At 36.2% G+C, this 14667-nt stretch overlaps 1 protein-coding gene across 2 annotated transcripts in view; it reads left to right on the top strand.

The window, feature by feature from the left end:
- Positions 1–14667, top strand: part of BLOC1S5 (biogenesis of lysosomal organelles complex 1 subunit 5) — a 62930-nt gene that overhangs the window by 10777 nt on the left and 37486 nt on the right. For both annotated transcript variants that reach the window (XM_057494036.1, XM_057494035.1), the window contains one exon: positions 6999–7128. In XM_057494036.1, coding sequence (XP_057350019.1) covers positions 6999–7128 — 130 coding nt within the window. The remainder of the gene's footprint in view (positions 1–6998; positions 7129–14667) is intronic.

The following is a 14667-nucleotide window of genomic DNA, read 5'->3' on the forward strand; positions in this document are numbered from 1 at the left end:
CTCCCACCAGGACATCTGCATTTCATGTAGCAAAAAGGAAGGCCAGGTAGGAAACTGCAGCACTCTTACAGGCACATTTACCACTCCAAATAATATTTGGGTGTTGGTAGGAAGAAAGAAGAGGAGAACAGATCCAGACCTATCACACTGGGTATATAAGATAAGTAAGGAGCAGTCCTGCCTCCAGAAATTTAGTAAGGAGAAGAAAGACATATAAACGAATAACTTTAATAACAGAATTATATGATAAAGTAAGCACAAAGTACTTGAGATCTCAAGAAGAAACAACTCTCTAACAGAGATTGGAAGAACATGTTCATAGAGGGAATGAAGTTTGAGCTGAGAAATAAAAATAGATGTTAGCCAGAAGGAAAAAAATTGAAGAAATGATGATTAAAATTAGAGGTTAAAGAAATGTATTCAAGTAAGTATATAGTAACTACAGGAGTTGGGAGGGATTGTGTTGATGAGTTTGAATGTGAATTGAATTGATTAAGACAAAAATCCTGTAAAATATAGGAGAGACTAGAATGTCACTTGGTATCCTGCTCCCAAATTTTTACTTAGGTTATTAGAGTAACTGTCAGATTATTAAATGTCAGGATAAAGTCTCCATATATATATATATATATATATATACACACACACACACAATATGGTTTTAAATTTTGTGAGACTCTCCAGTTTTGTGATTGAAAGAAAATTTTAAATTATTATATCAGTCTTTTGTTCCCCTTCTAATGTATCAGATTACATCTCTAATGTAAAATTATAGAAACTGTACTAATATTATTAATGTTAACATTTTAAAGTGTTTAGTGCCAGCCACTGTTTTAAGGATGTTACTTGAGCACTTGCTATAATTTCAACCTAAGAAAAATTAACTGCATATGCAATTTTATGGGGTGTTACACATCAGAAACCAAGCCTCTTTAGTGTTGAGCCGTGTTCTGAGAATTTTCACTCCAGAAATACTATACAAATGAACATGTTAGTTTATAGTCTTCCTTTTGTGTTGTGTCAACAGTATGCCTTAGTCAAAAATACCAGCATTAAAACAAGCACATGCCAGATGGTTTTTAACACTCTATCTTGTGTAACATGCTCACTGGGCCTGTTTGTTGTTTAAGTTAATTATTGTTATGAATAAGCTCCTAGAGAGGTGGGGCTACAAATTCACTTACTGCAACCTGTGACTACCAATTGCCTGCTAAAAGAAGTAATCCTTTAAATAAGTGGTTTTTTAACTTTAGTAGGTCATGGACTCGTTAGAGAATCTGCCCCCCACCCCCAGAAAAATGCATGGAGGACATGTATATTCAATTTGAGTACAAATTCAAAGGGTATTCTGGAACCCCAAAGCCCACCTGTGGACCCCAGAGTAAGACCTGTACTCTGAGTGGAGCTGCAGGACCCCTCCTCTGCTCTTCCTTGTCTTTGTATTTGAATTGAGAGACCATTCTTTTGCATCTTCAAGAAGTTAATCTACCATAAAAAATGAAATAATCTCCTCTAGTCTTGATTCTTCCAAATTCTAATGCCATCTGGGAAAGATGGCGGCAGCTGTGACATAATTTTTTTGTTTTTTATTTTTCTCCCTAAATTTGTCTATTAAACCAGAGCAACTAGGAAAGCAAAACCAAGCAACATACATAATAAAACTAGGGGACAAGGTATGCTCCAATACCAAATAACCACATTATCAACAGCTGAAAGGCTTTTGTGGTATCAGAAACTGCAGGGAGAAGTGGGGGAAAGAAGAGGGTCTTGTGAAGCCTTAAGAGCTTGAAAAATCTCAAATTACCATCAAGTGTTTTTGGAAAGCTTGAAGGACCATTCTGAGAGCAGCAGCAGGATGCAGGGAGAGGTCTTCACAGGCTCCAGTTCATGAGTGAGTGCTAGTGGTAACAGGAAAGGCTAACAGTGGTGAAGCAGTATGTGAGTTTGAAACCTACACACAAACTCCCCTTCTGGAATAAGGCCCTGCACAGTGGAGAAACTGTAGGAAATTGAACACTTGTGAACAGCAAAAAAAGAGAGTTCTAGAACTTTGAAATTAGAAAGACTGGTCCGACCACTCCTCCCTTCTAAAAACAGGAAACCCCATTATAATTCAGCGGGAGTCAAACCCACACAAATTAGAGGGTGAAGAGCAAAATAATGTCCTTTAATGTAATGAGTGTAAGAAAGTGTGACCACAAAAAAGGTAAAAACTATAACCTAATTTGAAATGACTTAAGGAATGTAAGAAAATTATAAAAGAATGGTAAAATCAGAATTACAAAAACTCAGAAATGATTGTATAAAATAGAAATAGTAAAAAAAATCTTAAATTACTTCAGAAATGAAACTAGGAATAACTTGATAGTGATTAAACACAGTGGAAAGTCATTCAGTGAAATTGCAAATAGGAATGTTTAAAATTTTAAAGATGGCTAAAGAGAGAAAAAGAGTTCAAAAGAAAGTACTGATAATAACAGAAGATCCAATGTGTGATAATGAGTCCTCAGAGATGAAAGTCAAGGCAGTGTAATAGATAAATGTAAGAACTTGAACTCAAGAAAACTTTCCTGAAATAAAAATAATGCTCAGACAAAATGACTAAGTCCTTTCTTAGGGGAAGAAAACCCAGTTGTTAATAGATTTATCTGTCTTATGCCAGAAGACAGTGGAGTAACAGGATTTTCTGTCTAGCCAAACTGCCAGGTATAGGGAGCACAAATACACTGTTAGGGTCATGTGAGACTGGGAATGTTGTTCAAATGATCATGCCTGAGGAATCTGTTACATAATAAACAATGAATTTTAGACAACCAAAATGACTGGACAGACTGCTACCTGACAGCAGTTTGCAAATATTAAGTAAGACTAAATGATGGTTATAAGGGAGACAGTATAACATGCAGTAGCTCTGCTTTGACAGTGTAGGTACAGCCTGTCAGAAAATGGAAGGAGAGGAGGGTGTGTGAAAAGTAGAATATCCTCACTGGTTGCCTGATGAATGTTAACTGGAAATAAAAGCATACTGTTTCAGATTGGATCCTGAGGGAGAGGGAAAGCCTAGAGAAAGAAGAGATGAGCACCTGCTATTAATATTGCTTATTGTAAGGAACCAACAGACAACCAAAAAAGAGGAGACTAAGGGTGTTAGTATAAAAACCACGAGAGCTCAAACGCCAACTTTTCTAAATACTGATATACCAAACAGAACAGATGGACAACATGAGCACATAAAGATTGTATATATATTGTGTGTGTCTATGAATTTGGCTCATAAAGCACATTAAGAGCAGTCTGTAATATTTCACATGAAGACAGTAATGACTATAGCATTTTACTACACTGACAGACAGTGACTGCTGTAGGGGTGGTGAGGACTCGATAATATGGGTGAATGTTGAAACCACAATGGTCATGTGAAACCTTCATAATATTGTATCTCAGTGATACTTCCAATAAAAAAACAAGTTTGTATTTCATGTTTCTGTTTAAGAAGGAAAGAATTGGAAAAAATATATGAATACTTATACATGTGTATATACACACATATATACATTTATATATGCATGTGTGTATAGATACACATATACGGATGTATATCCTTAAACTTAAAACAATGGCAAGATAAAAAATTTTAAATAATTACCTAAAGAAAGAGTGGTGAGAGAATAGGATGTAAAGAATAGAAGCTAGACTAGTTTGAGTATATATATTCTTATAGACACAGTTTTGGAGCCATGTAAATGAGTATACATATATTCTTATAGATATAGTTTTGGAGCCATGTAAATATTTTACATAATTTAAAAGAAAATTTAATTTTAAGGAGCAATCCCTAAAATCCAAGTGAAAATTAAAAAATTTTCTAGGTGGTGGCATCACCATACTGAGAGAAATTGTTCTGAGTAACTTTAAAACACAGTAATTTGATTGTACATTCCTAGTGAAATATCCCTTCAAAACAAAAAGTTAAAAAAAAAACTTCAGTTATTTTCAGTAATCATTTTGTTGAAGCTAGTATTGTTATTATTTGATTGAATTGTTGATAAAGCTAATTAGTAAATATGTTGGCATTTTGAGAACTGGAAAGAAACAAATAGAGGGTATTTAAAAACACTTTAGTCTGAATTTAAGTTTTTTTTTAAATTTACATTGGCTGAGTTACTAATTTAAAATGTATCTTTTCTTTTAAAAACAATGCCCATTTCCTAGCCTTGTCCACTGAAAGGTCTAGAAATAATGGCCAACTCAGTAGCACTGAGCACTAAAAACCATTTCTAAATATCGGCAGTACTTAGGGACCTGCTGATTCCAAGTCTGGGGAGGGAAATGTCCAAGACAAGCCTGGAGCATCAGGTCATATCAGGAAGCAAAGACGACACCAAAGAACACTGGAGCTTTGTCTAAAGCATTCCAGAGCTGACTTGAATACGCTCTTACTGGACAAAGATAGTACAATTTGAGCACCAATAAAGAAAAATACTATTATGGATTAAAAGTCTTCAAATATGTTTAAATCTATGAGTCATATGAATGCATAAAAACAAACAATAGCCTTTAGAGGATACTAGGGAACCAAATCATAATTTTTAAAATTAGTAAATATGGGGAAATAGTCGTGTTTTATTTTGCCTTTCATATATGAACATACTCCTCAGAGTAACCAAAGAGTTGATTAGGGGAAATTTCTTTTTGTAGAGGTATTTCTGCTAACAAATGAAGCTGGAATGCTACCAACATCCCATTGAAAGTATACTACCAATCTCTGAAATGAAATATTCTTGCAAACAAAAAACAACAAAATCCTACATCTGATCAAACCTCTAGTTCTAACTAATTCACAGGAAAATGAAGAGACCATGTTACACTATGGGAATTCAATGAAAACAGACTGTGGGAAAATACGCAGAACAAAAGAATCACTTTTTTTTTTAACACATTGCAAGAGAAAAAAAGTGATGGAGGGGAAATCTATAGATTAAAAAAGATTTAAGAAACTGATTAACCAATTGCAATTTGTTAATCTTACTTAGATTTTAGTTAAACTAGGGAATAAAAACATTTATGGGACATTTGAGGGAACATGAATATTTACCATGATATTAAAGAATTATTGTTGAGTGTGTATGTGTGTGTGTGAGACAAAGGAGGGGGCAGAGAGGTGGTCTTGTATCTTTCTGAAGAGGAGTCTTTATGTTTTAAAGATAGATGTTGAAATATTTACAGTTGAAATTACTGGGATTTGCTTCAAAAGAATCTGGGATTGTGGGCAGGGGAATGTTTGGAGGATTGCAGAGGGAACACAATCAGCTGTGAGTTGAGATTATTGAAGTCTGGTGATGAGTACATGAAGATTCATTATTTATTCTTTCTCAACCATTATATAAGTTGTACATTTTTTATTATGGAAAAATTAGAGTAAAAATCTGACCACAGAGGCTTCATAAGAATGGCTCAAAACAAAACAAAATCCTGGTAACATAGCTTATTACTTCCTTACATTCAAGTCTATCACCATTCTTTATTTAGTGAACTCTTTGTTTTGTATTAATTTTAGATTTACAGTAAAGTTGCTATAACAGAACAGAGAGTTTGCATCACTTAGTTCTATTAATGTCTTACATTAAAGTGCTACATTGGTAGGAACTAAGAAACTGACATTGGTACATTACTATTAATGAAACACCAGACTTGGATTTCACCAGTTTTCCTTTACAGCCCTCTTTCTATTCCAGGATCTAATCTAAATGCAGCCATGTTGCAGTTAATTGTCATGTTTCTAGACTTCTTTGGTCTGTGACAGTTTCTCTGTCTTTACTGGTGTTTCATGATCTCGACAGTCTTGAGTACTGGCCAGTGTCCTACAGAATGTCCTCCAATCTGGTTTTGTCTGATGTTTTTCTTGAGAATAACCTGAGGTCATAGTTTTTGGGAAGAGTACCCCAGAGTTAAAGTACCCTTCTCATCACACTACATCAGGGGGCGCATGCTGTCACCATGACATCAGTGATGATGTCAGTCTTCATTTGTTTCCACTGTGAAGTTAATATTTGTCCCTTTCCCTACTCTGTTTTTTCCAAGCAAGTCGCTGTAAGTCTAGATGACCCTCAGGGTGGAGGATGTGTTGGGGGTCCTCAAGACCACGCCCAGTGATTCACTAATAGGACTCAGCATATGGTCATACCGGTGGCTAGGCTTTATTATGGCAAAAGGATGAAGCACAAAATGAGTAAAGGGAACTGGTGCATGGAGAGAAATCTGTGTCAAGTCACACAGAGTGAGCTTCATTCACCCAGCAACACATATGAAATGTCTACCTGGGTAGCTCAAGTGAGCCTAGGAGTCCAGAATTTTTATTGGGGACTGGTTAAGTAGGCTGTCTTTGCTTATCAAGCATCAAAATTCCAGATTCCCAGACAGGAAGATCTTATTATCTACGGAGAGTTTGACACCAGTATAGGGAACTGCTTACTGTCAAGTTTCTAGCCCCCAGCCAAGGGCCCACCTTGCAAGCAGGCCTTTCTAAGTATAGCAGTCAATGTTAACTCCTTTCTGCAGAGCAAAGTATCTCTCTATTATTACCTTTTTCACACACCTTTATTAGAGAAAAATGGAATCAGAAAAAAAAAGTACATATAATAATAGAAACTATGTGATGTCAGCACGACAAAATTTAAATCAGATCAAGGATACCTACTTTCTTTGCTGTACAGAATGAATATGTGACAGTATAAGCTTCTTTTTCCTTTAGAATTTCTCATGCCAATTTTAAAGCATTGCTATAAAAATCTTATTCAAATTGCGACTTTTAGAGCACTTCATAATAATTTTAAAAAATGCCTCCAGGTTGTGACCTCATTTCCTGCCAAATAATTGGAAGAAGGCTATGTCAAATTCAGTAGGAAGTAATAACATAACCAAAATCTGGGTGGAACTCCTAGGTAGTAAATAAAGACTTAAGACACAATATGCACTAGTAATTTACTTTCTTTTAATAGGAAAAACGTGGTCTTCGAGAAATGCGAGTTATTGAAAATTTGAAGAATATGATCCATGAAGCAAATGAGCACACTCTTCCCAAATGTAGAGAAACAATGCAGGACAACTTAAGCCAAGTTCTTCGGAGATGTAAGCCAGTGATTTTATTTTATACTGCTTTATTTCAAATGAATGCTATGCCAAAGTGTATTTCCTTAATTATTTTGGTAGAGGTGGTGAGAGAATTCTTAAGTGAAACATAGATGCAGGCGCTGTCACAGAGAAAGTGGTTATATAGTGATTAATGTGTGTTGCCAATGATGTTGAGAGAATTAATCTCCAAAGTGAGACGTGTGCACCTGGGGTGCACAAGACAGTCCTTTTAGGATGTGAGAAAATGGAAACATTTTTTACCTTTCTTGAAAAAACTTACCCATATGAAAACGTTTGATGACCAGGAATTCATATAGGAAATGAAACTTCTTTTTCTTTTTTAACTTTGTTTAAAAAAGAATCCTGTTGTGAATATTTGTATTTCAGTACTTTTTTTCATTAAGCAATATATTTTTTAACATGGAGAGATAGTTGATCAAAATATTTATTAAACAAATCAAATCATAACAGAATAAAAACTTTTGTTAATAACTGATTTTAAAATTAGAAGTATATCAGAAACTCAAGACTTCTCCTTGGATTTATATTGACACTATTCAACTTAGGATAGATAATGCTGGTAAATAAGGATGAATCACTGAAGTGCACAATGAAAAAATACCTTTCTGAGGAGGAGGAAAATTACTGGCCGGTAATATAGTGTCCTGAAAAGGAAAACAGCAGAGAGACTTGGTTAATAATTGAGCTGACTTGCACGTCCCAGTTAGTCTTGTGTACCTTAATGCTAAAGAGTTTGAAGAGGAAAAATCTCCCATGATTGGTTTCTTTGAGTGGAACAGCAAAAAGTCTAAAATTGATTTCAGGTTTTTGCATTTTACTATACACATGCACTTGCTTGTTCATACTGTCACTTCTTTAACCTTGATAAACATTCAAGGTTTGACATACATAGAACAAATAACATTATATATTATGCTAAAAGTAAAACAATACTAATAGGAATGCTTATCTGTGTATTTGAGATTTGCCTATAACTTTGCTTTTCTACACTTTGAGTATATAAAAATAAGTTGGGTAAAACTTGGTATAAATCTATGGATGGTTATTTTAACTTCATTCTTGGGCTAAATTTATTTCTGATGGGAGTACTAGCCTCTTAAAAGTAGAGTCTCCACAATGAAACTAAAAAGGGTTACTGGTAATATGGAATCCAGACTAAATGTATTCCCCAGAAAGGAAGACTTAGAACACCAGCAATGTGAAGTTAAAATTAAGATTTTAACATCTGTGGACTACTTTGGGTATTATTGTTAGCTTTAAAAACCAAGCAATGACTTTGGGAGATATTCTCCTGCTAGAAGCAGGAAAGGATTCTTCAGTGAACTCCAACGTAAGTATTTTCTTGTAGTTATCGCAAGCATCAGTAGAATGGAGATAACTATCTGCTTTTAAAGCTGATAGAGTTTTAAAAATTCACCTAGGCCTAGCTGTTGTTCCTGGGGAATTTCATATTTAAAAACTTGATATTTTAAGTCATAGCACTGGCTTGTTTATTCTCATTGCTAATTGACCAGGTTGTTGTGCAAAATAATGCAAGCTAGTTTATATATGGAATATATTCTGATCTAAGTAATAATTTACAAGACAAGTGACAAGTTGAATTTTGTTTTATGCCTATTAGTTGAACTGCCACACTTCTTTCTTTTTCTTATTTAATTATTTTATTTTGGTATCATTAATTTACAATTATGTGAGCAACATTATGGTTACTAGACTCTCCCCATCAAGTCCCCACCCCATACCTCATTACAGTCACGGTCCATCAGCATAGTAAGATGCTATAGAATCACTACTTGTCTTCTCTGTGTTGTACAGCCCTCCCCATGCCACCCCCACTACATTATGTCTGGTAATTGTAATGCCCCTTTCCCCCCATGTCCCTCCCTTCCCACCCATCCTCCACAGTCCCTTTCCCTTGGGTAACTGTTAGTCTGTTCTTGGGTTCTGTGAGTCTGCTGCTGTTTTGTTCCTTCAATTTTTTTTCTTTGTTTTTATACTCTAAATATAAGTGAAATCATTTGATACTTGTCTTTTTCCATCTGGCTCATTTCACTGAGCATAATACCCTCTAGCTCCATCAATGTTGATACAAATGGTAGGATTTGTTTTCTTCTTATGGCTGAATAATATTCCATTGTGTATATTTACCACATCTTCTTTATCCATTCATCTACTGATGGACACTTAGGTTGCTTCAATTTCTTGGCTATTGTAAATAGTGCTACAATAAACATATGGGTGCATATGTCATTTTCAAACTGGGCTCCTGCATTCTTAGGGTAAATTCCTAGAAGTGGGATTCCTGGGTCAAATGGTATTTCTATTTTGTGCTTTTTGAGGAACCTCCATACTGCTTTCCACAATGACTGAACTAATTTACATTCCCACCAACAGTGTAGAAGGGTTCCTCTTTCTCCACATCCTCGCCAACATTCCTTGTTGTTTGTCTTTTGGATGGTGGCAATCCTTACTGGTGTGAGGTGATATCTCATTGTGGTTTTAATTTGCATTTCTCTGATGATTAGCGATGTGGAGCATCTTTTCATGTGCCTGTTGGCCATCTGGATTTCTTCTTTGGAGAAGTGTCTGTGAGGATGCTCTGCCCATTTTTTAATTGGATTATTTGCTTTTTGTTTGTTGAGGTGCATGAGCTCTTTATATATAATTTTGGATGTCAATCCTTTGCTGGCTATGTCATTTATGAATATATTCTCCCATACTGTAGGATGTCTTGTTGTTCTATTGATGATGTTCTTTGCTGTACAGAAGCTTTTCAGCTTGATATAGTCCCACTTGTTCATTTTTGCTTTTGTTTCCCTTGCCTGGGGAGATATATTCATGAAGAAGTTGCTCATGTTTATGTCCAAGATTTTTTTTTTTTTTTTTTACATTTTTATTATTCTTTATTTATTTTTTTTGGTAGATGATTATTTCTTATTGAAGGGTAGTTGGCACACAGTATTACATTACATTAGTTTCAGGTGTACAACACAGTGATTCAACATTTATATACATGATAATTCTAGGTACCAGCTATCACCATACAAGTTGTTACAATATTTTGACTATATTCCTTATGCTATACATTACATCCCAGTTACTTATTTATTTTACAACTGGAAGTGTGTACTTTTTTTCTTTTCTTTTATTTTTTTGTTGTTGTGAGGGCATCTCTCATATTTATTGATCAAATGGTTGTTAACAACAATAAAATTCTGTATAGGGGAGTCAATGCTCAATGCACAATCATTAATCCACGCCAAGCCTGATTTTCGTCAGTCTCCAATCTTCTGAAGCATAACGAACAAGTTCTTACATGGAGAACAAATTCTTACATAGTGAATAAGTTACATGGTGAACAGTACAAGGGCAGTCATCACAGAAACTTTTGGTTTTGCTCATGCATTATGAACTATAAACTGTCAGTTCAAATATGAATACTCATTTGATTTTTATACTTGATTTATATGTGGATACCACATTTCTCTCTTTATTATTATTATTTTTAATAAAATGCTGAAGTGGTAGGTAGATACAAGATAAAGGTAGAAAACATAGTTTAGTGTTGTAAGAGAGCAAATGTAGAGGATCAGGTGTGTGCCTGTAGACTATGTGTTAATCCAAGCTAGACATGGGAAATAAAACATCCACGTATGCAGAAGATTTCTCTCAGAACAAGGGGGGTGAGGTTCTAAGCCTCACCTCTGTTGATCCCCAATTTCTCACCTGGTGGCCCCACTGTGACTGTGCCTGTCTTAGGTTGTTCCTCCCTTGAGGAACCTTACCCGTCTCTGGCTAACCAGTCATCTTCCGGGGCCATACAGGGAAATGTAAAGTTGGTAAGTGAGAGAGAAGCAACATTGTTTGAAAAGGTTAGCTTTTTACTTCTTTGCAGATTTATGCCCTGTGGCTTCTATGCCCAGCATTTGTCTTGAGGTAACTTTACCACTTGGGAGAATTATGATACTCGGTAAATTTGATATGAGGCATGAATTCTATTTAAGGGTTGTAATTAGGAAGGAAGAAGAAAAGCTATAGAAGTAGCAGACGGAAGAAAACGTGGGAAGATTGATTATTTCTTTGACATATCTTCTTGTAGAGTAATAACTTCAGCATGTATAGGCTTTAAACTACTAATTAAATTGCTCACACACATTAACATAATAGGAGTATAGTTACATAACCAAAACATACCTGTAATTACCATCCATCTCCAGTGAAAACAAGAAAACCAGTTAGGCACCTTAGGCATTTGTGAAAACTTATCTATGATATTGTGGATATTGTCCAACTGAACTTGAACAGTCTGAGAGAAATCAGACAAATTAAAACAACCCATTCCTGGGGACTGTTCACATCCCATATGTTCTTTTAACAGTAAATAGTCTGTAGTTGTAAGATTTTGGAGCACTACAATTTGCACTTCTCCTAATTCTTGGTTGAGTTACAACAGTATAGATCCAGTCAAATTTGTTGTTTTACTGTATGCACAGGCCAGCTTAGATATCTCCTTCTTCATTCCCATGGCAAGTCCAGGAACTGGTGGGATGAGTGCATCTACAGCTGTAGCAGTGCGTGGATCTTTGTTGGGGTTTTTTGATGATCATCTTCTGGCATGAGTCTTCCAGAGAGTGCAGATGTTGGAAGTTCTTTTTCATATCGTATCTTAGTTCATTTTCGGGGTAGCCCAATTAGGCTTTGATCCTCTGTATAAACACAAACAGACCCTTTGCCTACAATTTTATATGCCCTTTATACCCCTGTGTAGAACTCATTGGAGGTCACCACACGGGAACTGCCTTTTTTTTTTTTTTTGGTATCATAAATCTACACTTACATGACGAATATTATGTTTACTAGGCTCTCCCCTATACCAGGTCCCCCCTATAAACCCCTTTACAGTCACTGTCCATCAGCATAGCAAAATGTTGTAGAATCACTACTTGCCTTTTCTGTGTTGTACAGCCCTCCCCTTTCTCCCTCGCCCCCATGCATGCTAATCTTAATATCCCCCTTCTTCTTCCCCCCACTTATCCCTCCCTACACACCCATCCTCCCCAGTCCCTTTCCCTTTGGTACCTGTTAGTCCATTCTTGAGTTCTGTGATTCTGGTGCTGTTTTGTTCCTTCAGTTTTTCCTTTGTTCTTATATTCCACAGATAAGTGAAATCATTTGGTATTTCTTTCTCTGCTTGGCTTGTTTCACTGAGCATAATACTCTCCAGCTCCATCCATGTTGCTGCAAATGGTAGGATTTGCCCTTTTCTTATGGCTGAGTAGTATTCCATTGTGTATATGTACCACATCTTCTTTATCCATTCATCTATCGATGAACATTTAGGTTGCTTCCAATTCTTGACTATTGCGAATAGTGCTGCGATAAACATAGGGGTGCATTGGTCTTTCTCATACTTGATTGCTGTATTCTTAGGGTAAATTCCTAGGAGTGCAATTTCTGGGTCAAATAGTAAGTCTGTTTTGAGCATTTTGATGTACCTCCATACTGCTTTCCACAATGGTTGAACTAATTTACATTCCCACCAGCAGTGTAGGAGGGTTCCCCTTTCTCCACAGCCTCGCCAACATTTGTTGTTGTTTGTCTTTTGGATGGCAGCCATCCTTACTGGTGTGAGGTGATACCTCATTGTAGTTTTAATTTGTATTTCTCTGATAATTAGCGATGTGGAGCATCTTTTCATGTGTCTGTTGGCTATCTGTATTTCTTTTTTGGAGAACTGTCCAGTTCCTCTGCCCATTATTTAATTGGGTTATTTGTTTTTTGTTTGTTGAGGCATATGAGCTCTTTGTATATTCTGGACGTCAAGCCTTTATCGGATGTGTCATTTTCAAATATATTCTCCCATACTGTAGGGTTCCTTTTTGTTCTATTGATGGTGTCTTTTGCTGTACAGAAGCTTTTCAGCTTAATATAGTCCCACTTGTTCATTTCTGCTGTCGTTCTCCTTGCCCGGGGAGATATGTTCAAGAAGAGGTCACTCATGTTTATGTCTAAGAGGTTTTTGCCTATGTTTTCTTCCAAGAGTTTAATGGTTTTATGACTTACATTCAGGTCTTTGATCCATTTTGAGTTTACTTTTGTATATGGGGTTAGACAGTGGTCCAGTTTCATTCTCCTACATGTAGCTTCCAGTTTTGCCAGCACCATCTGTTGAAGAGACTGTCATTTCGCCATTGTATGTCCATGGCTCCTTTATCAAATATTAATTGACCATATATGTCTGGGTTAATGTCTGGATTCTCTAGTCTGTTCCATTGGTCTGTGGCTCTGTTCTTGTGCCAGTACCAAATTGTCTTGATTACTATGGCTTTATAGTAGAGCTTGAAGTTGGGGAGTGAGATCCCCCCTACTTTATTCTTCTTTCTCAGGATTGCTCTGGCTATTCGGGGTCTTTGGTGTTTCCATATGAACTTTTGAATTATTTGTTCCAGTTCATTGAAGAATGTTGCTGGTAGTTTCATAGGGATTGCATCAAATCTGTATATTGCTTTGGGCAGGGTGGCCGTTTTGACGATATTAATTCTTCCTAGCCACGAGCATGGGATGAGTTTCCATCTGTTAGCGTCCCCTTTAATTTCTCTTAAGAGTGACTTGTAGTTTTCAGAGTATAAGTCTTTCACTTCTTTGGTTAGGTTTATTCCTAGCTATTTTATTTTTTTTGATGCAATTGTGAATGGAGTTGTTTTCCTAATTTCTCTTTCTGTTGGTTCATTGTTAGTATATAGGAAAGGCACAGATTTCTGTGTGTTGATTTTGTATCCGGCAACTTTGCTGTATTCCGATATCAGTTCTAGTAGTTTTGGGGTGGAGTCTTTAGGGTTTTTTATGTACAGTATCATGTCATCTGCAAATAGTGACAGTTTAACTCCTTCTTTACCAATCTGGATTCCTTGTATTTTTTTGTTTTGTCTGATTGCCCTGGCTAGGACCTCCAGTACTATGTTAAATAACGGTGGGGAGAGTGGGCATCCCTGTCTGGTTCCCGATCTTAGAGGAAATGCTTTCAGCTTCTCGCTGTTCAATATAATGTTGGCTGTGGGTTTATAAGAGATGGCTTTATTATGTTGAGGTACTTGCCCTCTAGTCCCATTTTGCTGAGAGTTTTTATCATGAATGGATGTTGAACTTTGTCAAATGCTTTTTCAGCATCTATGGAGATGATCATGTGGTTTTTGTCTTTCTTTTTGTTGATGTGGTGGATGATGTTGATGGACTTTCGAATGTTGTACCATCCTTGCATCCCTGGGATGAATCCCACTTGGTCATGGTGTATGATCCTTTTGATGTATTTTTGAATTCGGTTTGCTAATATTTTGTTGAGTATTTTTGCATCTACGTTCATCAGGGATATTGGTCTGTAGTTTTCTTTTTTGGTGGGGTCTTTGCCTGGTTTTGGTATTAGGGTGTTGTTAGCTTCATAGAATGAGTTTGGGAGTATCCCCTCCTCCTCTATTTTTTGGAAAACTTTAAGGAGAATGGGTATTATGTCTTCCCTGT

The sequence above is a fragment of the Manis pentadactyla genome, chromosome 16 (assembly GCF_030020395.1).
Source record: "Manis pentadactyla isolate mManPen7 chromosome 16, mManPen7.hap1, whole genome shotgun sequence".
NCBI classification, from domain to species: Eukaryota; Metazoa; Chordata; class Mammalia; order Pholidota; family Manidae; genus Manis; species Manis pentadactyla.